At 38.4% G+C, this 25,031-nt stretch overlaps 1 protein-coding gene across 1 annotated transcript in view; it reads left to right on the top strand.

Moving 5' to 3' along the window:
* Positions 1–25,031, top strand: part of SVEP1 (sushi, von Willebrand factor type A, EGF and pentraxin domain containing 1) — a 119,716-nt gene that overhangs the window by 50,021 nt on the left and 44,664 nt on the right. Inside the window, exons 7-28 of the mRNA XM_058826325.1 lie at positions 43–240; positions 2,605–2,723; positions 3,938–4,067; positions 4,690–4,797; positions 5,030–5,161; positions 6,453–6,647; positions 7,661–7,782; positions 9,764–9,872; positions 11,770–11,955; positions 12,285–12,518; positions 13,035–13,196; positions 13,920–14,081; positions 14,883–15,044; positions 15,577–15,671; positions 16,788–16,884; positions 17,512–17,625; positions 18,489–18,602; positions 19,500–19,701; positions 20,715–20,872; positions 22,000–22,201; positions 22,866–23,041; positions 24,344–24,468. Of these exons, the coding sequence (XP_058682308.1) occupies positions 43–240; positions 2,605–2,723; positions 3,938–4,067; positions 4,690–4,797; positions 5,030–5,161; positions 6,453–6,647; positions 7,661–7,782; positions 9,764–9,872; positions 11,770–11,955; positions 12,285–12,518; positions 13,035–13,196; positions 13,920–14,081; positions 14,883–15,044; positions 15,577–15,671; positions 16,788–16,884; positions 17,512–17,625; positions 18,489–18,602; positions 19,500–19,701; positions 20,715–20,872; positions 22,000–22,201; positions 22,866–23,041; positions 24,344–24,468 (3,302 nt within the window). The remainder of the gene's footprint in view (positions 1–42; positions 241–2,604; positions 2,724–3,937; positions 4,068–4,689; positions 4,798–5,029; positions 5,162–6,452; positions 6,648–7,660; positions 7,783–9,763; positions 9,873–11,769; positions 11,956–12,284; positions 12,519–13,034; positions 13,197–13,919; positions 14,082–14,882; positions 15,045–15,576; positions 15,672–16,787; positions 16,885–17,511; positions 17,626–18,488; positions 18,603–19,499; positions 19,702–20,714; positions 20,873–21,999; positions 22,202–22,865; positions 23,042–24,343; positions 24,469–25,031) is intronic.

Raw genomic sequence — 25,031 nt, 5'->3', positions numbered from 1 at the left:
CCTTTGGTTATGTCCAAGTCATGTTCTACTGCTCTCTTGCAGAAAAGCGTTGTCCCATCCTCCAGAAACCAGCAGGTGTGACTATTCTCCCTCCCAGATGTGGGCTGGAGCCCACCATTTCTGGGACTGTGTGCCAGCTGAGCTGTCCCCAAGGATTCATCCTGTCTGGAGCTAGAGAAGAAATAAGGTGCATTTCATTTGGGAGATGGAGTGCAAACATCCAGGAAGCTCTGTGTAAAGGTAGAGACCAGTACAAAATCATGTCTGTGTATACATGAGCGCAGAATTGAAGGGAAGCACACAGCAAATAACTGAGTGAGGACAGGCTTCAGCTGGGGAAAGCACAACTTAAACAGTGTGTAAGAAGTATTGCCTGTACATTTACAGTTTGCCTGTCAGATTTACTTGTACCTTGTAATAAAAATGTGGAGTTCTGAGGTCCCCTGAGTGTCCCCTTGTAGTGATCATCACCAAGTGCCTTTCCTGGGCTCCATCTCTCAGTTGCTAGGATGCTGCCTGCTAAAAGGCCTGACATGCAGGTAAATTTGGAATTTCAAAGTAGAGGTGAAAGCTCATAGCTTAAAGATATTCAAAATGGAACCCACACTTCTAATAAAATAATAATGGTAATACTGTCCTTACTGGTTTAGCACAAGTTTATGTAAACTCTATGGCCAGAGCAGAGCTTTACAAGCTGTGTAAGCCCTGGCTGATAGACAGACTATAGAGAAATGTTCATTTTAGCTGTCTTTGAGTGGCTATGGCTGTTGACATGCCCCAAGCAGCAATGCACAAGAGTTAAGGCCAAAATTCACTAACACCAAGTGTATTGGCTGACAGAGTGTAAAGTTGAGCAGAAGACAGTGACATACATTTCAGTATGGTTCTTCCATATTTACCCACCTATTCCAGAAGTGTTAGGTTATTTATTCCCTTACACACATGGATAACTGAACTGGGGAGGGTCTGGCTTTGGATTATAGTAGGATAAAAACAGAAGTTTTTCTGGGAATATGCTCTTCACCTCTTCATGAACTATTGTGCTCTGAGAATTATTTCTTCCCCCCAAAACTGGGGCCCTTGCCAGCCACTGGGTGATGGAACAGTACAAAAAACTTGCACCAGTCATCATTCCAGGTCACTACAGAAACTGAGGCTTTTTTTCTCTGTACAGGCCAGGAAGATTTTCTCTCTCTCTTTAAACATACTGTTTCCCATTTTGTGATGTACCACATTGTTTTTCTGAATCTCTTGTGTAAACCTGGGCCAAACCACAGTTTTTAATATTTGATGTGATCCCAGCACCAGCTGAAGTGTTTAGATCGAGATAAAATGGCATGGCTTGGGTTCAAGCTTTTAGATATTAGCAGTGCAGAAGCCCCTAATGTGGGAGGCAATGAGAAACTCTGAAGCTTATTCTTTTTGAGTAAGAATGAACAGTTCTATTTCAATTGTTTGTTTCTTGTTTTTGTCTTTCTCTGTTTTGCTGCCAGCATATTTGGCCAGTTCAAAAGAGCCATTTTCTTTTTGATTTATTTATTATTAGTCTTTTTAGAGAATTTCACTTTTAAATGGAATTTGCCCCAGCCTGAAGGCTGTGGTCAAGGGAGTGTGAACCATAAGTGGCAGTTATTTATAAGAGTGCATTTCTAATAAAATTTTCATTTGAATGGGTTCAAAGGAAGGCAAAATCACATGTATTTAGTGCTTTGCATTCTTAATTATGTAACTTAATTGCCTGAGTTATGTTTTTACTGGAACTATTTCATAATAAAAATAAAAGTGATATCAGTTCTGAGTTGTTTTAAAGCCTCTTGGGCATAGATGAGTTCAGAGCCAAATGTGTCCTTGTCTTATGATTCTAGAGACCATTTATCAAGCACTACAGTGATAAAGTCCCCTGACCACAAATGTTTTGTGAGGCCCTGTGCCAGGGAACTGAAGAAGCACTTCAAGATTGTCAGAGAAACTTGAAGTGTAGTAACACACCGCTTGTTGGTGGTGGTGTTACCCATATTGTACCACCAGTCCTCTGGAACCATCTGGCATCGTCACAAGTCACAAGAAGACTCCATTTGTCCTACATAATACCTTGTAACAGGAGCTTATTAAGGAACATTTCCAGCAACTGCTGCCTGAATTCTTGACATTGCTACTTTTAAGTCAGTTCCACAGCATGGTCCAGAGAATTTGAGTCACTATTGTCTTGTTCATGGTATCTATATCATGTCACAAATACTTTCAGGATTTTTAATCACTGATTGTCAGAAACAACTGTTTTCATCTGCATGTGTCTGAACAGGGAAAGGATAGAGAAGGAGGGTATGTGTAATAAAATAAAAAAAAATGTATTCTTATTTATTGCTTGGGGTTTGGTTTTATGTAGAAACCAGAATATCATTGTGCTCAGTGATAAACAAAAATACAGCAAAAATCAGTCCTTTCAGCAGGAGAATTTACTATTCATGTGTGAATCTCTAGGCATGAATTACAAAGGGGCGGAGAAAAATATGTACATATTCCAGGCAGTAAGAAAAAGAGTGGTTATCAGGTTTTACTTCTGTGATACCACATATAAAACCAGACTGTCTTTTTCTGGTTTAGATATTGAAGCGCCTCGGATTCACTGCCCAGACAATATTGAGACTGTGACTCTGGAACACCATAACTCTGCTAATATCAGCTGGCAGGTACCAACAGCTGAGGACAACTCTGGTGAAGAGGCAAGTCAAAATCTTTATTTATTTAACTGGAGTCAGTCTTTCTGATTTCAATTAATTTTATGATCCACTAGCATAAGCAGAAGAAAAATCTTCTAGAAAGTTTGTATCTTGAGAATTCAGCATTTTCTGTCTTGATTAGAGTTATACAGTCACAGAGTACTGCATAGAGGTTCAGTGTGTAAAACCTCATATGGTTAATTTATGTGGTCAAAAGAAAGAATGTGCCCTTGTTTATAATATGAAGACAGCTGCTTTAAAAATGAGCACTTAGAATGTGAATAAGTTTAATAAACTCATCTCAGAAGGAACTAAACCAGTTCATTAATCTAAGAGGCTAACAAGTACACACTGTGATAAGTAAAAACTAATTTCAGCTTCCTGGGTGAGAAAGAGAAATCTGATTTTCCTGTGCAAAGTTCAGAAATGTGGCCATTGGCAACTATACATGTCAGGGAGTCTGGAAATGGAGCTACCAGGAAAACTTGCTCCAGAGCTGTTTCATAAAGAGCAACATTCCCTGCAGGCTCAGGCATGATCAAGTTACAGCAACTGAATGCTTTATCAGGAGTCAGCAGAGGAGCAGTGAGTCTGTGTGTGCTTTTAATGCAGGAGTTGTTTGCACTAGGAAACTGAGCGATCACAGTAAAAGAGATTTAAGTTCACACATTATTTATTCTCTGTGGAATAGCTATGGCTAGATACTATAGCTCTGCTGACACAGGGAACTATAGAAGCCAGGTGCCATACTGAAGCATCTGTGGGCTATTGACTCATACACATGCATGCATTAAAAATGGGTATGTAAGTACTTAGGGCCCACGACTGTCTGCTCCAGTCCTCCCCTAGGTCTGCTACCCTTGCTGCAGCAGAGAATTGTCAGCAGACAATTCTAAGCTGACACAGTGTGCCTTCAGTCCCATTTGACAAACAAGGGACAGTATGGAATTTTCTTAATGCAAAGTGCTGTAATCTGCACCAGTTCAGAGTCCACATCCTGACTGGGGACATCCCTGCTGCTGTAAAGAAGGCAGACTTGAAAAGGGACATAGAGGACTCTGCTGTAGGGTCCATCCTCATAATTTTAAAAGGCTATTTGCATTCAGCATGAACGGGCTTGTCATTGAAGGACGCTGTTCTGTCCACTATTTGAAACATGAATATCATGATTAGTAACCAGCTTTGGCTTTTAAATGATGGGTGTTTTCCTATCACAGGTCTCAGTTCATGTTAACCCTGCTTACATACCACCATTTCTTCTCCCAATTGGTGAAGTTGACATTACTTACACAGCAACCGATAAGTCAGGAAATGAAGCAAGGTGCACATTCAATGTCAAAGTTATTGGTAAGTGCTGGTAAAAATCACTGGAAACCCTGTCTGTTATGGCTGAAACTTCTTATTTGTGCAGAGATTGTGAGTCATAGTAGCCTTTATGTGTGCAGTTATAAGCCCAGGAGTATTGTCATCTCCATAAAGGCTTTGCATATGTGCAGTCGCTGCTTGCAATGTTCAGTTTGGGGTGTATTTTATTCTGCTGTCCTTTCTGACTGTTAAGATTACTCTTCATAGTGGTTTATTAAATGTTTTATTGTGTTGTCAGTTATCGCCTTCATCACAAATCTCTATTTAATTCTTGAAAGACTCCAAGAAAGTTTCCAAAGTCCACACATATTACAGATGAAAATCATTATTCAAGGATTTCTGTCAGACAGTTGTGTTATTCAGGAGTCCTGCAGGTAGTCCAAGGTTTGCTCTGTAGAAGGCAAACACTGCAGAAACCATGCATTCATCAGAATAATTACTCTTACCTTTTGCTTAGGATCTTCCAGTTGCAGCAACTTCCAAGTGTGCACGTTTGCTGTATCTTCCAATATGAAATTAAAGCTGCTGTTCTGGTTATAGATGCTATTTGAGTGTGGCAGTAGTTCTGTAATCTAATGTCATGCCGTCCTTTCAAATTCTGCAGACGCAGAACCTCCTGTAGTTGACAGATGCAGATCTCCACCACCCATGCAAGCAGCAGAGAATGACTACCCAGCGACATGGGAAGAACCAGAATTTTCAGACAATTCAGGTGAGATAGTGCTCCCCAAAACATACATGTAACAGTGGAAGGCTAAGGAACTCCACCTGTTCACCCTTGATCCCTTGGAGTTTGAGATTTGCTGAGGTTCCTCTTAATTAGTTATTTTAAGGACACATAATTTTGAAGATTTGCTGCCTTTTCCTTTTCCATTTGTCAAGATTGTGTATGAGCAACACTCCTTTATTTACTGATGTTTCAGGTTGTCTTTTAACTCTTCTAGGCGGTCCACTGACTGTCACTAGGAGTCATACACCTGGAGATCTCTTCCCCAAAGGAGAGACAACAGTCCAGTACACAGCTGTGGATCCTTCTGGCAATAACAGGACATGTGAGATCCACATTTTCATCAAAGGTGTGTTTTTCTTCAAATTCTGGCCAAGACCTGGCATTGTTCTAGCTGAATATCATGAAGGATACAAGATTGCTCTACCTCCTCATTCAGTTATTCCCAATTTATATTGAGGTAACTTGAAGGCAAGTTACTAAGTAACTAGAAAATATTTTCTAGTACCAACAAATAAATTGTCTATGGCTGAAGTGGCACAGCAGTGAATTTGGTTTTATAAATTCAAATTATGTATAAAAGCATTGAAATTATGATTCATTAAGCAGTAAAACTTAGAGTTTTTGCAATACCATATGAAATTTATTAATAGTTGTTACTCAGATCTTGTTTCAAATCTGTGTTAAAAAGAAAACTTTCTTCCAATTTTTCTCTAATTACATGCAAATACTCCAGCAGATAATAAAACACTCTTTTGATTTTGGAATATGCCTATACCTATAGATGTACTGCTTCATTTTGTCTATTGCATAGACATCTCTTCCCCACGGTTCCCTTTCTCATTAAAAATCCATACAATAATTTGGCAGATAAATTATTAAGAATGAAAAATCTACTTTATATCTGCTTTCTACTTTCTGTGTCTCAGTTGGACATCTGTATAAAATATCTGTTAGTGAAGGGAGAATTTAAAATCATGCAGACTGGAATTTTGGTTCTAGCTTTCAGGAAAGATAAGTTGCAAATGAATGTGCTAGTCTGTGATTCGCTCTAAATCTTAGCAAGAACCAGCCAGTGCTTAGAACTGGCATTGTTATCAATGAGATGGTCTATACCATCTCAGACATTTTGTGGTTCAGTGTTTGTGACATAGTATTTACAGACATGCACAACTTCCTTCACAGCTGGCCTGAAAAATGAGTCATAGCTGAGGTTATGAGGTTATCCTAAGATGATTCTAACTAATTTATACATTATTGCAATGTTGCAGGAAACATAATATTTAGTTTCATAATTCAAGATGTAATATAGTTTACTAGAATTCATTGTATAAAGTTTGTGTGAAAATTTAGTTGGATATTTTAGATTGTTTTAGTAAATAGTTTTTCATATGTATAACATTTTTTTAAGTCTTCATGTTTCTAGTTTTCCTATTGCAATGGCAGAATTTGAGAGTTATTTATTTAGCAGTAGCCTGATCCTGACTTTATAGATATAGCAAATAATACTTCCACTGCTTCAACAGAGGCAAGATCAAGTCAATACAAGGTACTTTTGGAAATCCTGACAGCGCTGTTTTCATGAAGGATCACTTATTTCACCACATTAATCAATATTTAAATATTCCTGTTTTTCATAGGTTCTCCCTGTGAAGTTTCCTTTGAGCCTGTGAATGGTGATTTTATATGCACATCAGATGAAGCAGGAGTTAATTGCTCATTGCACTGTGCAGAGGGTTACAGCTTTGCAGAAGGATCAAGTGAAAACTACTATTGTGCATATGATGATGGTCTCTGGAAGCCACCTTATTCTCCAGAGTGGCCTAGCTGCTCTTGTAAGTCTTACTGCTACTAAATTAATCTATAACTCATTATATATATTTATTGATAAAGCAAATGAAAATATTGTAGAAAAACTGACTTCTATTTAATCCTAAAAAATATTCTTTGTCCTCTGCCTCTGACTTGTTACAAATATTGTGAAATAATGCTTGGAAGTCTGTAAAGATCTTATTTCAGAAGCTGTCTAAACCACAAAAATAGCTGTGAATTTCAGTCCCAGGAATCACAAAATAGCAAAGATGGCAAAGCAAACAGGTTAATTGAAACAGTTTGCTAACAAACACTATCAGTGTTGTTTTAATAGGAATACAACAGTCTTTGCAATTTACTGATTGAAATGCATAGTGTGTGCTGTGCTTACATTTCTAATTACTGCCAGATTAGAAGAGTTTATGTGTTTTCTTTGAGAAGGACACATGCAAAACTTCAGTGCTAGAATTTTCCAAGTTTGGTGACATTTTTATAATAAATGTATTAGAACTACATTTTAAGCCAGTCTTGCTACCACGTTGCATCCACTTCCATCAGAGTCAGTTTCTTGGTTTGAGCAATAAAAGATCAATGTTTCAGCTATGAACAAATGATAGTTGTGTTTCAGAGCTACCAATTCAAAATCCATAACTTGGACACTTTGGAACTTTGCTTAATTTCTGGATAAGAATTTTTATATTTAGTCTAGCAGCATTAGTAATAAGGCTTTTATATTTATTGCCTTCCTCTCAGAAGCTGGCAGAAGAGAGTTGTTGACAGTTCATAGGTTTCTTCCATTACGAAAATGCTGAAGTAGAAAAGTGACCTGAGTTTTCAGTTCTTTCTTTTCCAGTAAATTTCATGCCTTCCAAAGAGTCGTATCATTGACTGAGATGTAAGTGATCCATTTGGATTGCTGATTGAAAGACTATGCTTCATACCTTCTTGTATTCCAGTTTTGTCCTAAATTGTCTTGATTTTAGTTCTCAAGCTCTTGCACTGATCAGTAAACATTTATGTCTCCAATGATTTTCAGTAAATCGTTTTGCAAACCATGGATTCAAATCCTTTGAAATGCTCTACAAAGCAACGCGATGTGATGACAACAATCTCCTAAACAGCTTTACTGATGCATTTCAGAGTGCACTTGGTAAAATGGTAGGTTAGTAAATACTCCTTCCCTTTACATACTTCTTGAAAAATATTGTACTTTTTCCAAATAACTAATTTTGTACAAGGAAATTGACAGCAGAGGTCTGTAAGTTAAATCTGAACTTTTTCAGAGGGTGACAAGTTATTTTTTTTAAAAAAAAAGATGATTCACTGGCATTTTAATGTAATTCAGTTTAGTCTTCAACGTGGACTTGTATGGGACAGAATTTATGCAAGTGTCCAACTAGTTTAGGGATCCGCAACTTGTAGATTTTCAGTAGGCTTCCAAAGAGATCCTGTGCAGTTTTGAAACTCCCAATCAATTGTCCTCTCAATGCTGTTTCTGAAAGTTGGATGTGATCATAAAATAAATGCATTTTATATAGAATGTGTATAATATATAACCAAATAGTATGAATAAACATACATATGTACGATGTTCGTTGTGTACATCCAGGCACTTAAATCCAGCAGCAGTGGTCTGCTCAGGTTTCATGAGTTTCTGAGTTCTCACTCTTATCATTAAATGCATGATACTGACTTTGAAGAGGCCCTATCTTTCTTCTTTGCCATGGCTCTTGCTTTCCACTTCAATATCACAATCTCCCCTGTCAATCCACAAATCTGTCCTCAGCTGAAAAGTAGAAGCAGCAAAACATCGAAACTTCTGATCCCAAGAGTAGATGTCCAGGCCTAGTGAAACATCCTTTTTCTAGCGGAGAACACTGGGCATCTACAGTTTTTTTTGCAGAACATAGCCCATATTCTTCTAAAAGGTTTTCTCCTAACTAAAAAACATTGTTAGCGCACACAGATAATGGGCAAACTCCTGCAACTTTGGAACATATGTCAGTAACATCTTAGGTGACATGTCAGGCAATGTGTAACACTTGAACGTAAATGTCTGTTACTCTCTTGCCCTGATTCAGATTTGTTCTTTCCAGTAGAGAAATCTTGACTGGTTTTATTTCTGTTTCTTTCCCTGGTACCACCAGGTTCCAGTGCTTGGAGCGTTCCTATTGGCAAGTAAAAGATAATAAGGAAAAAATGGGTAGTGACCTTTCCAAGCAATTACATCAAAATGCAATGGTCTGGAAAAACATTCAGAAAAGCTGATTTGAATATGTTTATTCCTGTTCTCAAGAATTTGAAACTCTACTAGAGATGTGAAAAGTAGGAATGAATGGGCAGGAAGATCTTTCAAATAGAAGTTCATATAGACAAAGCAAAACAATTTCAAAACATGGCCTATGGCCCAGTTTGCTTGAAACCTTTCTGGAAAAAGCAAAAAATGCATACTTTATAAAAAATAATGCATTTATCTATTCTTATGTAATCCATTTCCACTGTTTTTGTGGAGGGAAAAAAATAAACAATATCAGAAATATTTCTGATTACTTTTCTATTGTGTGATGGGATTTCTGTTGTGTGACACGGGATTTCTGTCCTCCTGAGATTTTTTCACACTTCTCTGAGATCTTTGGGTGCATAAGTCCCTTTCCATGGGTAGGGAGAGGTGGATGTGAAGAAGTAAGGTTTGATACCTAGAAAAAAGTGACAGCATTGTTGTAAACCTGACAGAATTACAAGTAACATAGCTGGAAAAAAACACAGGTGCTTTATAAATACGAGCTCTCCAGTCCTCTTCAGCAGGGAGAAAAATGCCTGAATTTATTTCTGTTTTCTGGGATCTGGCACGCAAGAATGATTAATTGTAAGAGTAATGAATTGACATCTTTTCTTAAAAAAAAAAATCTTCTCTAATGAAGAGATTGTACTTGTGTAAGTTGCTTTCTTATTTCCAACTTGTATCAATAAAACATACGTCTTCTAGCAGACCTGTCCAAGGCTATAAGAGACATGAAAGGGGAAATCTAGTGTCAGTGACAGAACCAGCACTTTACATTGTAATTAGAAGTTTTTATAAGTCAGGAGAGAGGGCTATGTGGTTTTATGTTTTTAAAGTCATTCTTCTTTATGTTGAAAGGTCCCATCATTCTGTAATGATGTCGATGATATTGACTGCAGATTGGAAGATCAGACACAGAAGCACTGCTTGGAATATAATTATGATTATGAAAATGGATTTGCCATTGGTAATTATTGATTCCATAGGTTCTTAGCCATCCAGGTTTAAAGCTCATGATTCCTGCCACAATATCTTTAGTGAGATTTTTTTTTTAAGTAACTGTGGTACTCATAAGATAATAAGCAATTACATAAAGGCTTTATAAAAATGTTGTGGAACTCTTCAATGTCTTGTATCAATGCAGCTTCGTATATATGGAGGAAGATTTCTTGGGATGCCTTATGGTGGGGAGGGAAAAAAGGCACGTGCGCACACACGCTTCTAGAAACCTGCTTGGTTAGCTTAGAAAAAAGGAACTTCTTAAAAACATGCAGTTTAAAATCAAAATACTGAAAAGCTACAATAACTAGATTTGGAGATTGTTCAGAAAATGAAGAGCATCTGTGATGCCAGTTTAGATCTGCACAGAATCCTCACTGTGTAAAGCTATATGCACCTAAGCTGGCCCATTTGCTGTGAAAGCCCATTCGCTCTGAAAGTACTTCCTGCTTGGAAGGGCAGATTTTGCACCATGACTGTGGCTATATCAGAGTGAAAGCCATAACCATTCTAGTGGCTGTCCCCACTTTGGTTTATTCCAAAGTAAGTAAGTTGTCAATTTCAGTCCATTTTTGAACAGCTTAGTCTCCCTGTTGTACTGTTGTTATTCTTGGCCTTTCTGAGTCCCGTAGGGGTGCTGAGAGCAGAAAAGATGAAAGTGGATAAATTACATTACCAGTGTTAGCAGGAGCCATTTTGGCAGATCCACATCAGAATCTGTCATAGTACTGTGTCTCTTTTACAGGTTTATAGTGGAGTTACTTGGTAGAACTTCCTGCTTATGCTCACCTTTTATAATGCTTCACTCTGAGAGCATTTGTTTGTGTTCAGACATGGGGCAGGTCTGGATGTTCAGTCTGCAGTTGTCATCAGGGTAAGGATGAATGCTGATGACAGCTGGAACTAATCTGTAAAGGCATGTGGAAAAAGCAGTGTTACAGACATGGAATGTAACATCCTATTCCCTTCTGGTTCATGTCAGCCTCTTACCAGAATAACCTTGTTGCTATTTTTCAGGAGTTTCTCATAATTTTACACTGTGGAAGCAGGAGAGGAGAGCTCTCCCCAAGGCATAAGAGACAGCAGTTTAGAAAACTAATTGTGAAACTCTCACACAATATTAAACTGTGGGGTTAACTTGTCCTAGTTACCACTGTAAATAAAACACAGTCTTGGTGACACTAACAGAAAATTAGCAGATTTTTTTTTTTGTATCCTCATGTCTTTTAAAAAACAATCTTGATCAATGAAATAGACTGCATCCCTCTAGATTTAGTAATTATGAAAAAGTAGAAGAAAATATTTTGACTGAAATGATATTAGAGTAATGAAGGACATTAGACAAGGGTGAATTTGCCTCCCTGTGCGTAACAAGAAATGGCTGTCTGGGGGTAATACACACATAAGGTGATGCCTTTTCTGAGGGGCCAGACAATATTAGAACTGTCCAGGAGTTGTTAGACAAAGATGCAATAGAGGCATGGCAAAGGCTGTGCTGTTTTAGTAAGCAGCAAGTGGAATCAAGGGCAAAATGGAATTGTTGAAGAAGTTGCTGGTGAGAGTGCAGGTGAAGGTTCATGCAAGACAGAGGAAGAGAAAGAATTGCAACATGTAACTTTTATAACTAGTTCTTTAAAGCTTTGACTGATTTCTCCATACTCAGGACCTCTAGGATATCAGTTAGGAGTAAGATTTTTCATTAGTAAAATGCGGGTACAGTAGCCACTTGTACAGAGTCAAAGTCAACACATATCATCTGTAGCTTCAAACAGATTATACTGGAGCTGTATTTTAGAAATAAGTAGGGGTACTTATTTTCCACATGATGTTGCTTTTCTTTTTGTTTTTTTCTTGATGTCCCACAGGACCTGCTGGTTGGGGAACAGCAAACCACCTGGATTATTCCTATGGTGATTTTGTTGATGCAGTAGGAGAAGACTTATCCAAGCATCTCACTGCCTCTGTAAAGGCAGCACCTGCTCGAGTCAAAAGACATAAGCTGAATGTTCCAATGACTGACCAAAAAATCAAGTTAATATTTAACATCACAGGTGAGACAAGCCAAGACACTGAACTTCTCTTCTTCCTTCTTTTTAAAAATTGTGTCCCTAATACATTCAGTAAAACTTCTTCAGCTCACAGGAGCCTGGTGAAGATGCAGATGGCAGTTCTCCGGACACATTCATAGCCCCATTTTGTCGCAGACTCTTCTTGAGGGAGAGATCACAGCCTCATGTTCATGGAGAGCTTTCTGCGCATGGTCTCCTTTTCACTTTCCACTGACAAGCTTGAGTGGTGCACTCTTGATAAATTCCAGAGTTTGCTGGAAGTGCTGACTGCAAAATCTGTGTGTTTTTTGTGTTTGCTGTTTATATTCCAGCTAGCGTGCCACTGCCTGATGAAAGGAATGATACACTGGAACTGGAAAACCAGAGACGGCTCCTTAAAACCCTGGAAACCATCACAAACAGGCTGAATAGAACTCTCAATAAGGAACCCATGTATTCTTTTCAGTTTGCATCTGAACTCATTGTAGCTGACACCAACTCACTGGAGACTGAGAAGGCCTTTCTTTTCTGCAGGCCTGGTTCTGTGCTGAGAGGGAGAATGTGTGGTAAGCCAAATGATTTGTTTCTTATGTGTATTTAAAATCCTTTTGTAAAACAAGGTTTCAGAGGATGTTTGCAGAGAGTTATTATTTGACACAGTCCAGTGCTTGTGGTCTCCCATAACAATAAACTGCAAAAATACTTTGCACAGTTTGACTTCCAGAGGATGTTTATGTTCCTAACCAAGGCCTGTGGAAAAGGGATGCTTTGTACCCAGGATTCCACTCCCAGGGGGAAATCAGGCATATCCATCCTTGGCCGTACAGAGAAAACAGTGCCTGGTATGCAGTTTTTTAACCCTGTTAGTCCTATGAGTGATGTGTAGCTAAGATAGGGAATTGGATTCCATTTCTTGTGTATAGTTAAATCTTTGCAGTGTTCCAGAGAGATAGCTATCTGCTGAGGAACAGAGTCATATTTCATAAAAACATTGTTTGACTAAATGGGAACTCCAGGGGCAAGAGAGGTATCTATGATTTTTCACTCTGAGGGAAACTTAAGTTTCCAACATTACATTACAGTCAACTGCCCTTTGGGTACCTATTACTCCCTGGAGCATCTTACCTGTGAAAGCTGCTGGACTGGATCCTATCAAGATGAGGAAGGACAGCTGGAATGCAAAAGCTGTCCATCTGGCAGCTATACTGAGTATCTACACTCTAGAAGCATCTCTGAGTGCAAAGGTAAGAACTTTCATCTTATTTGGACAGCCACTTCTGAATTCTTGGTGACATCCTTTTGGACCCCGTGGTGGAAGCACTGGAATGAAGCTAGCCTGTGAAATGAGGAGCAGTTCTAATTGCACCTTAATACATATGCATAGGTAATTATCTAAGTTTTCATCACTGCTCTAGCATGCAGGATGCCTGGGCAGAGGTTTTAAGAAGAGTTGGTCTTTGATGCTTTGTTTAATTTCTGTCTTTCAGTTCTGCATTTAATTTCTGTGATTGCATTTTTCAGACACTAATACACTTAAAATAATTCCGTTGTCATCCTTGCCATGCCCTCTCCATCCCACCCTACAGTGCTGAGGCATTGAACAGCACAGAACCACTGTGTGTTCATGACTTCTTATGAGAAGGAAATACCTAGTTTGATTTAATTTTTACTGTCTTAATTGCCATTATTTTTGTTGATTAAAATTAGTAACTGAGTTGTAGTAAATCATCTGTGACGCTGATTGGAGAGAATTCTCTGGGTAATAATTCACAGTTGCACTACAAGTACCTTACCACAAGTGTCTTTTTTTTTACTCTTTCTACCCATGAAGTCCTTCAGAGTAGAGTATGCTCCAGAAGAAAAATTCCTTGTGATGTGGACTGTGATTTCAACATTATTTTCAGAGATCAGGATACATGTGTCCTGTTGGACATTGCTGAATCTTTCTGAACTTTTTTGCCTTACAGCTCAGTGCAAGCAGGGAACATATTCACCTAATGGTCTTGAGACATGTGAAACGTGTCCACTTGGAACATATCAGCCATCATTTGGATCCAGGAATTGCATTTCTTGTCCAGAAAATACATCAACAGTAAAAAGAGGAGCAGTGGATGTCTCAGCTTGTGGAGGTTTGTAACAAAAAGGGTAATGAATTTTTTTTTAAGCTAAATATTTAAAATGTCTAAATTATTATTTAAACATCAGCTAATATAGTCCAATTCATCTGCCTGAGACTGAATTCCTCTTCTGATTAAGGGTAGACTGAGGAACATTTCCCAGAAAAATTATAGGTTACCTGTTGCCAGTGATCTTTCTTCTGATTCTTACATAGAGGAATAAAATAAGAGATGTGATGGGTACCTAGATGAAAATAAAATCTGTTTCCTTACAGAAGAGAAAGAGATTTGTCACTATTGTTTCTCCCTTGTTTCCTGTACAAAAATTCTGAATTTTACTACAGTTTGCTCCATAATTTGTTCAAAGAAATTCTCCTCAATTGTTTTTGGCAAGCTTTGCCAGAAAAATACCCAGGGAAATAATCTGTAGGGATTCATGGTGTAAAAGAGTCTTGTCTTTGTCCTTACGCCTTCTTGAAGGAGGAAAAAGCCAACAACACCAAAAAAAAAAAAAAAGGTATGAAATATGGAGGGGAAGTTCCATTGAAAAGCTGCCCCCAGAGTAGCAAAAGTAGTAAAATTAAATACTTTCCAGATATTTCCATAATCCTGTGAAAACAATATGGCATCTCACAGAAGATTGAAAACTGACATTCCCTAGAGTTGAGAATTCCTGGCAGATTTCATCCTGTTCCTTTTAAGTCTAAGAAGAGACTATGACAGGAGAAGAGAAAGTGATAAAAAAGAGGTGGAGGGAAGTGAGGTGGATGTGCAAAGATCAGGTCACTCAAAAATATTTTTTTCCTCTTGCAGTACCATGTCTTGCAGGCGAGTTCTCTCGCACAGGTTTGACACCCTGCTACCCTTGTCCCAGAGACTACTATCAACCAGACCCAGGAAAGTCCTACTGCTTGTCTTGTCCTTTCTATGGAACAACAACTGTTATTGGTGCCAGATCCATCACAGACTGTTCAAGTAAGCCAAATTATCTCTGCTACATAAAGTGAGTAAGGGGAACATCTAAAGGACAGCCAGAAGTAGTTTTAACAGAAAACATCCCACTTAATCTCTGGACAAATGTAGGACTTCAATTTAAGCAGCAAAGTTCTCAGCTGGTTCTGCCTACTGGTGTTGCCTGTTTTTAAGACTAACTCTGATACATGCCAAGGCTCAATAAACAGAGTATACATAAGCAGTGTGTGTGCACGTTGCCCATGTGTACTAAACCCTATGCCATAGAGAGAAACATATATAAATATATACTAATATGTATATGCATATATTTGTATACAAAAACATAAAATATTTTTATGTGTACGCACATGTATGTCCTTACAAATTCATATTTTTGTAATGCATGCTGTAAAGTTTGCTTTTTATTCCCACAAATTCACTCATTTCAGCATATATTTAGGTGCATTACTAACATGCAGTTATAATGCCCTCATGGAATAGAGACCTTGCTACACAGTGTTGTTAACAGTACTTTCATATCTTTACTCTTTAGGTTTTGGCTCTACTTTTTCAGCAGCTGAAGAAAGTATTATGATGGTACCAGCCTTCCCAGAAAATATCAGCAAACGGTACAAAGTCAGCAGCCAGGTAAGAACAAGTGTTATTTTCCAGTGTTATCTCAAATGAAAGAAAAAGCACTTCATGCAGCAGTAAACAAGACCTTTTTAACTGTAATTTTTTTGCTGACTTTATTTCCTGAAGAGATGAAATCAATGGTTAAGAGAAAAACACTCAAACTCTCTTTGTAATCACAGAAGCACTTCCATTGAACAGAGGAAGTGCATCTGCTGTTAATCTTAAATTCTGGTTTTGAAGCCTTCACCTGATATATGAAATACTTATTACATTTGTGAAAGAAAACTAAACTGCATGGAAGAGGTTCGGACAATCTAGAAAAAGTACAGTGAGTTTGTTCAGTCATCTCAGATCTTCCATATGCTGAGTTCCAGAAAATGCTACCAGACATTTAAGTCTCAGATGTAAAATCTGAGTTTGCATATTGTAACACAGATACATTTGAGAGGAGGCAAGCAGAGCTCCCTTCTGTTGTGAGTAACCTTTCTGAAATACAGGCAAGTCCTCATGTGAAATTAGTCTAGTGACAGTGTTTGCTGGAGATGCCTCCTTACCCCCACCCCCTTGCCCCCACTCTGTAACCCTTGGCAAGACTGCTTTGATTGAATTGGAATTTGGGATATTGTGTAAACAGGAGCAAAGCTGACTCATGACAAATTTGGCGTGAACCATCATATAACAGGTGACAAATTGATCTCCTATGGTTTTAGCTGACCATTTACTCAAGGGCTTTGATGAATTCAGGTTTGCAAGAACAGGAGAAATAACACCACATGGTGAAGCTCCCTGCCAGGGCACCTGATGGCCAGTAGCAGGAAGTGATTAGCTGATATAGGGGAATGCAAAGTGGAGGACTTGAACATAAATATGGCTTAATATAACCTGTGAATCATAGCTCAGACAGTTTTGAGGAGATTTTGCTAAGCAAAAGGTAATTTTAAAATTTGTGGTATTTTTCAGTAGGAAAAAACCACAAGTGGTTAGCATGCTGAGAAGACAGAAGAGGAACTAGAAGCTAATGTTGGTGACTTTTTTATCCCATCTTTCCGAAGTGACTAATGGGGTATACAGTTTAAAACTATTGATTATTGTGTGTCAGTTTTGCTGTACCATTTGTGCCTTTGGCAGGTCTTTCATGAGTGTTTTCTGGAACCATGCCACAATAATGGGACATGCAAGCAATTGGGAAGTGGATATATTTGCATATGCCCTCTTGGATATACAGGTAAAAAACTGGGAAGTAGGTGAAGTAGCTAGTACTTCATGATGCCCTTAAAAGGAGGAAGTATAAAGGAGCACAGCATTTCAGTATAGCCTAACTAATTGGAATGTTTATCACATATTTAGAATATATAAGAAAATAGGTACTTCATCATGTCCTAGTTGAATTATGTTGTGTTTTGCAGAAAAGGTTTTGAATGGGATTTCTTTTAATGGAATTTGTGGATGTGAAAATCCTATCACTTGGCAATATTTATGATTAACATAAATCAGCGATTTCCAGTCTTGACAGCTAATTCCACCTTTATGGACCCTGTACTTGTCTTCAGTGTTAGCTGCCCAGTTGCTTCAAATCAAAGAGATGTCTTATAATCCAACTGTTATCAAGAGGTTACTTTTGATTACCACTCTCTGAAGCTGATCAGTCTGTTGCCCAATGTGTATCACATCTTTCTATCATTTGTCTCAGGCCTGTATTAAAGTGCAATCTAGTGGAAAGATAATACACCTGAATATCTGCTAATGAAGGCAATTAATCATGTTTTCTTACATTAGGTAGTCATGGCATCCATTTTTCTGAGCAATTTTGCTTTTTGTCTTCCTATTCTCCGTCCTCTATTTTGCATTCTAGGCTTGAAATGTGAAACACAAGTTGATGAGTGTAAATCATCTCCTTGTCAAAACAATGGGATATGCAAAGATGGCATTGGGACCTTTGTTTGCCACTGTCAACCAGGCTATTCAGGTATTTTGTTTCACCTCACAGCTTTTCTTCAGACAGGCTTGGTTTCTGTGCCAAGTAAGTAGCACAAAGCACAGGCACTGTGTAATTCCACTACCAGTTATAATAGGAAAACAATATGATCTACAGGTTAGAGTCAGGTTCTACTATATATGAATAGGTTTTGAAATAAAAGGACAAGCCTCCAAGGACAGGGTATGAGAGAGAGTGTGTGTTTCTGTGTGTATGCATGTATCCTTCTCTGGTCTGAAAACAGGAACAAGATTTAGGGAACTAGCAAATATTAACAGGGAAAGTGCTTGTGAGAATGACTGCCCAACTAGACACAGCATTTATGTGGTTGCTTTACTTCAATCCTATGAATAAGTGAGTGGGCTTTTGCTTATATTTTTTTCTCTGTTTTTAACTGTCACCTGCATGCACGTTGAAGGTATTGAAATCTGAAGGGAAACTAACATACTTGAACAGCTGGCCAAAACAGCACCTGATTTCTAAATATGGAAATAAACTACTGAGAAGATAATTTTCTGTAATCAAAAAAAAGCTTTGTGTTTTCCATTAGAAATGGTCTCCCTCATTGTTCATGTTTATGACAGTACATTTATTTACAGCAGCATTAGCTGGATGTATTTTTGAACATTTTTAAGATACACTTTTCATCTTGATTTCAGCATCTAAATAACACAGATGATCTCTGTAGCTGTTGCAGTAGTGCAGTCAATCAAGTAATTTTGTCACCTGCTCTCAGTAACCTTTTGTCATGCTCAAAGTAGGGTTATTGCTCTGTTGTCCACACCCAGTCCCTGCTGCATACAGTCTGGGACCATGTCTTGATCATGCCTTGTACTAATCCTTGCTGTTCAAAGGTCTCTTGTGTGAGGAAGACATAAATGAATGTAGCTCCAGCCCGTGTTTGAATGGAGCCCACTGTGTTGATGGCAAGAATGGCTACCGCTGCACGTGTGCAAAAGGGTTCACAGGTACAGCTTGTTCTCTTTAAGTCAGCCTTTACTCTTTCTGACCAAAAAAATGTGTCTTCCTACCCTAAGTATTATATACCTAAAGTATTTCCATCTCACTGCTATATAGCAGTATATATAATAAGTCACATGTTGATATGAATGTAAGTTATGGATGTTCCTTAGGTCCAGCCAAACTCTCAGACTCTCCGCAGTGTTAACATGACTTCAGAAGGATTTACTGAGTGCTAGATCTTCAATCATTAATCTTGCCATGGACTTGCTCTGTGACATTAAAGAGCAAATAATGACATTCTAATGGGTTCAAATAGATATCTTTCATTTTATTTTAAAATAAAAATATTTTAACAGTAGATAAAAGGTCCATATTAAAACTACTCCCCAGTCCCATACTCTGCTTTTGCAGGTTTCTGTAGCAAATACACATATTTTTTGATTATATATTGCCAAAGAGCTCCACTATAAAATTACATGCAGTTTCAGTGCTTGTGATGTAGGGCCTCTTTCACCTCATAAATCACAGAATCATGTGTTCCTGGCTTTCACATCTCTGCCTAGAGTTAGAGTTTCAGCCAAGTGTCTTTTATAGTATCTTTTCATCAGTTGCTCAGAATAGTTTCTCAGGTGATTTCCTGGTTCACTCCAAATTAGTCATGTTTAAATTCAACAGTTTGCTACATGTTATTTCTGTAAACGATGGTTCCCATAATGCTTCAGTGTTTACTTAACCTGTGTGAATGGAGAGAATTCCAAACCTGCATGGCTACTCTGATGTTTGTTTTTTTCTCAGAAGGTCAGCTACATCCTTTAAAAAACAGAGACGGGTTAATAATCTTCTCTCTTAGGTTAATTCAATCTAGAGCTGTTACTTTGTTGTTTTGTTTTTTTTATTCTCAGGTGATCATTGTGAAAGGGAGATGAATGAATGCCTTTCAAACCCATGTCTTAATAGGGCTGTTTGTGAAGATCGAGTTGGAAGTTTCTCCTGCAAATGTCTCCCAGGTTTTACTGGTGTCTTGTGTGAAAGAAACATTGATGAGTGTCTCAGCAGACCCTGTAGGAATGGAGCTACATGCAGAGATGGTATCAACAGCTTCAGGTGAAAAACAGATGATTAATGTAATATAATGTGGAAAGTCAGACATGTTGAGGTGCCTCAGCCTTCTTCAGTTTCAGAAAGCATATTTTGGTAGTCTGATCCAAAATAAGTGGTTCCTTTATGCACACTAAAGGGGATCTTAAAAGACAAGAATATATATCCTTGACTTGACTTAAGAAATTCCAAGGAAAACAGCAAAGGAAACATGCAGGGTTTGAAATGTAAGCATGGTAGGACTGCATGGTTTTAATATTGATATTCCACAAGATGTCCATTTTCCCAAATTTCAGGGGCTTATCTTGCTTTCCACTGGAATAATACACAGTGACTAATTATGTACCTGCTAATACTACATTTCTATAGCTTGGAAAGATGGAGATAGCTGTACATATTGAGCCTAAAAAGGTTAAAATACAAAACCCAGTGTAGACTTCCAGCTACTTTATTTTATGATTTAGGGTATCTGAACTCAGATCAGAAGCTACAAATGCCAGTAGAAGTGCCATATCCTAGATAACTGTATAGGTAGATGAGCCAGCTGTTAACATCTGTGTTTAAGTAGGTCTTTCCCTACCAAAAGTCCCAGAAGTTTTGGTGACTTTCAAGCATCTTGGTTTTCCAAGTATCAGAGGTTTTGGTGTCTGTACTGGCTTGGTTTTCCTTATATATAAAGGTGTCTGAAAAGTTGAATACCTCTCATCTTTAATTCTGTGCATGTAAGAAGTATGTTTTACTCATGAAAGTGCAATGGTTATGTCTCACAGTTTCATATAAAGAGATGCAGGCAGTTTAAATATTGTATTGTCCCTACCTAGAAGTGATATTATGCAGCTAATAGAATAGAAGCATGCTTAAGAGGGATAGAACAAAATAAAACTCCATTAATTCTGTAGTATGTCATCTGTTGATTTTTTTAGCATTATTATATACTGTTCTCATTGGCTGATCTGGCCTCATAGCCAGAATTGTTATGATGGCTGTCACCTTTGAAGTGTGTTTCTCTTCCTCCGTAGATGTCTGTGTGTGACAGGGTACACAGGACTGAACTGTGAAGTGAACATCAATGACTGTGACTCCAGTCCCTGCTTAAACCAGGCCACCTGTGTGGATGCCTTGAACTCGTACGTTTGTAAATGTCCCCCTGGCTTTACAGGCAGCAGGTGTGAAACAGGTACACAGGACTAAGTTTCAGAAAAAGGTGGCTTGACTAAGTCTCTGTGCAAAATGTGCACTGGCTGGGCTGATTTCATACAGCTTCCCCAGAAAGTAGCTAGGGTGGTGGGACTGTGAGAGGATGAGTGAAACCTGTGTTACTGCAAGATTAATAGGTGTAATTGCAGACAAGTAACAACATGTGTCTCTGTCATTTCTCTTTTCTAAGGCATGATTTTATCTTTTTAATATCCAGTAGGTCTATTGAATTTAATTTGCATTTGCCCTGTGTATCTAAGTAGATCTTTCTGTTTATTGTATTTTGTGTAGGGCTTTGCATTACAGGGTTAGAGATTAGTAAGAGGTGGTCTCAGCTTTAGAAGTCCAAGTTCCCTACAGGCAGAAGGGTATCAAGTTTGCTGTGGTCAGGTGGTGTGGGTCACACCCAAAGCACATCATCCTGGGGGATACTGGAGACATTTGAGCCACAATGCTCAAATCCCTCTCCCCTGAAATCATAAAGTAATTTGAATGGTGAATCTTTAAACAGAAGCCATGCTGATTTCACAAAGACAGTAGAAGACATGCAGGACATTTACACCTGCCATCCTATGTCAGAATTTAACACCCACCTTTCAGGAGAGCTCCACTTGATAACATTGCATGTAGCATCCTTGTAAAGTATGTCACTGTCCATTGAACAGCAGCACAGAAGTGCTGTCCCATGCCAGGGCAGTGTATTTCAGTAAGTCCAGAGTGGGACAACTCTTGAATTGTTTTGGGGATTTTCTTCGAAGCTTGATTAAATGGAACCATCTGATTATAACCAGACCTTTATGTTGTTGGATGGTAGACGGATGTGTCATTTCAGAGATAGAGGGCAGAGAAGAAAGGTTCATGTTCATTGCTAGATAAATCAACGTCTTTTCCAGATATTTGTCTTCAAAGAATGTATTCTAGCCTTGGAAAGCTCTATATTCTGGCTGATGTTAGACTGCCTAAAGTTCTTTCAACCCCTATTCCATTTAGAGAACAATATTTATAGATGGGCTGCATTTCACTTTATTTCATTCACTTAGATTTCATTGGATTCTCTTTCCATGTTTGTTGGGATATTGTTCTGAAAACTCTTTGTCTTTGTTGCAGAACAGTCCTCTGGTTTCAATCTTGATTTTGAAGTCTCTGGTATCTATGGATACGTCATGCTTGATGGTGTTTTACCATCTCTTGGTGACATCACCTGTACATTCTGGATGAGATCCACTGATACCACAAACTACGGGACTCCCATTTCTTATGCAGTAGAGAATGGAAGTGATAATGCATTTCTTCTGACTGATTACAATGGGTAAATCATAGTTTTGCTTTTCTATAGTTTACAGATGTCTTGGATTGATAAAGGAAGTGTAGAACAGAAGTTTAAATATAAGCTTTGCCTGCTTTGGGGTAGAAAAATCTGTCCCTTGACAGAGTTGTCTCTTTGTTTTGTTTTTCTCCATGCTTTGTTTCCGTCACTTTTTGTTCTGTAGAAGAGTAATGGCAAGAGAGCAGTGAATTTAGACAACATGATTTTTTTCTGGACTACATTCACATCTTTTCTAAATGGCTCATTGAGACAATGAGTGGAACAAATGGAGCTCAGCACTCAGAGTACTTCTGGCATGATTTTAAAGCAGAGTATGACTTGCACTTTTACTAAAGCAGAGTATGACTTGTAGTGTGACTCCTAACTCAGCAGGTAAATTTAAGAATCCACTATGCAGTCATGACTCGATCCTTAATATTTTGTTACAAAAACATGTTGCTTATTTCACCATGCTTTGCATATGATAACCAACTTCCAAGTCCTCTGGGAGAGAGATAATCATGTAGGATGATCTTTCAGGACAGATTTCTCATGTGATACAGTTACCTTGTTAGTCAAATCACATATCTTTGAGTCATGAGGGACAGACAATGCTTTTAAAGTAGCTTCAAGCAGCTGAGTATGCCTGTGTCTTCCTCCCATGCAGCTGGGTTCTTTATGTGAATGGGAAGGAGAAGATAACAGACTGTCCCTCAGTGAATGATGGTAACTGGCATCACATCGCCGTGACATGGACGTGCACGGATGGGGCATGGAAGGTGTACATTGATGGAAAACTGTCCGATGGAGGCAGCGGGCTTTCTGTTGGATCAAAAATCCCTGGTATGCTTTATTTATATTATACCACATTTATTGCCTTCATTCTGTTTATATTGCAGAATATGCAAGAAAATGTTTAGGTGTTTTTAGAAGATAAATTCAGGTTTTCAGCATTTCTGAAAAGCTCATATTTGCTGTTCTTTGTTGTGAGGACAGCTCCCCTCACTCAGCATCACTGAAGACAAAATGCACATTCCTAGGGTATATTGATAGGTAACTTGTTTTATGGACAACACAGTTTAGTCCACAAAGGAACCTGTGCAGAGTTGGTTCTGGGATGGCTTCATGAGAGTAAGGGTCTCACTCAACAAAATAAAGTTTATCTGGCATTTCCCTTACATATGTATTTTTAGGGTTGATTAACTTAGCCTTTTCCTGTTCTTTTCAGTCATATATTTGATGTAATGTTTGTATTCTTTCCTAACAAGGTGGGGTTTGTTATTTCATTATTTCCTGTGATCAGTCATCTATAGAATAATATCAGAGGGCATAAAAAGGGCTATCTTCAGGATTGAAGAGCTATGAAAAGCCTGGTATTACTTGGCTGCAAAGAGGTTTTGTTTTGATACTAAGCAGTTTACATACCGCTACCATCCAAATTTGCACAGAATTTCAAAAGACTATTTTATTAAAATAAAAAATACAGTATTGAAGCATTTTAGTCCATGATCCTTATGTTTTCCCCTGTCTTTCCCACTTAAATTGGAGTTCTGTCTAGAGATAAGGCAGGTGGAAGTGTGGTATCTCCATTACTTGTTGACCTTGCCCACATACCCTGTGATGCAGAAAATGCATGTTCACATGTTACTGGTCAAGGAGAATAAACTTAACTTGTGTGCCATGTCTCAGAGCTTTGAGTGCCCTCAGGGTGCTTCTGAGGGTATGGGATCACATTTAACCTGTATGACTTTGTAAGCTTTTGTTTAAAGCAGGAAGTGTAGGTTAGTATTGTAAAATATGCCTCACCTGCTCAAAACTGCATTTTACATCGCAGTCTGTTATGCTTTAAATACAGACCTACAAGTGATCTCTTTGAGCCAGTATCATTCCTGAAGCAGCCATAGATGATTTCTGCTCCCATGTGTATTTGACAGTCACTTCCAAATTGCTATGTTGACCTACCTCAGTATAACATTACATTCCCAGAGGTTTTGCTGAGAGAGTTTGTTGAAGGTGGCTGGCCTTCACTGCAAAATCCTGGTAACACAGGGCAGAAAAAAGTACTTTTTGCTTAGTTTTTGATCTTCTTATGGGATCCCTGCTCTAAGGCTTGGTTTCTTACCCTTCTTCAAATTCTGAGTTTAGGTGGTGGTGCACTTGTGCTGGGTCAAGAGCAAGATCAAAAAGGAGAAGGATTCAACCCAGCTGAATCTTTTGTGGGCTCCATCAGCCAGCTTAACATATGGGATCATGTACTTTCTCCACAGCAGGTAAGTCCTTAATGCAGTGTTAGAGCAGAGGGCTCTGAACATACGATGAATATTTGAGAACGCATTCTAGGTTAGCATATTGGGTAGACCCCTACTCCCACAGAAGTCAGTGGGGACCAGGTGGAGCTCTGGCTTAGGGTAATAAGCTTAGTGTAGTTAGTAAAGTAGCTTTAAGCAAAACTAAGTCTGGTGAAATCAACACTGAGTCACCTTCTATTTTGATTGAGCCTTTCTGTAGTGTGTGGCTTTGAAACAGAAAGGAAATCATGCATTAAAATGAACAGTACTGCTACAAGAGACAGAAATGCAATGAAACAAGCTAAGTGCTTGCTTTACAACATTACATGCAGTTTCCTCATTCTGCTGTTAAAACTTCAGAGGGGAGACATCAGATTTTCTGTCAATGCATTAGACACTGAAAAATGTGAGCTATATAGTTTCAGAAAAAGTCTGAAAGGACAGGATAACTGAATGCTGAGTTACACCTAATCAGGTACCTAAAATAAGCTTGGCAGCACCAAACTTCCATTGAGTTAAAAATTAATAAAGATTGAAAGATGTCT

Source organism: Poecile atricapillus, chromosome Z, assembly GCF_030490865.1.
Source record: "Poecile atricapillus isolate bPoeAtr1 chromosome Z, bPoeAtr1.hap1, whole genome shotgun sequence".
In the NCBI taxonomy this organism is placed as follows: domain Eukaryota; kingdom Metazoa; phylum Chordata; class Aves; order Passeriformes; family Paridae; genus Poecile; species Poecile atricapillus.
The sequence above is the reverse complement of the archived record's forward strand: the minus strand, read 5'-3'. Positions and strand labels throughout refer to the sequence as shown.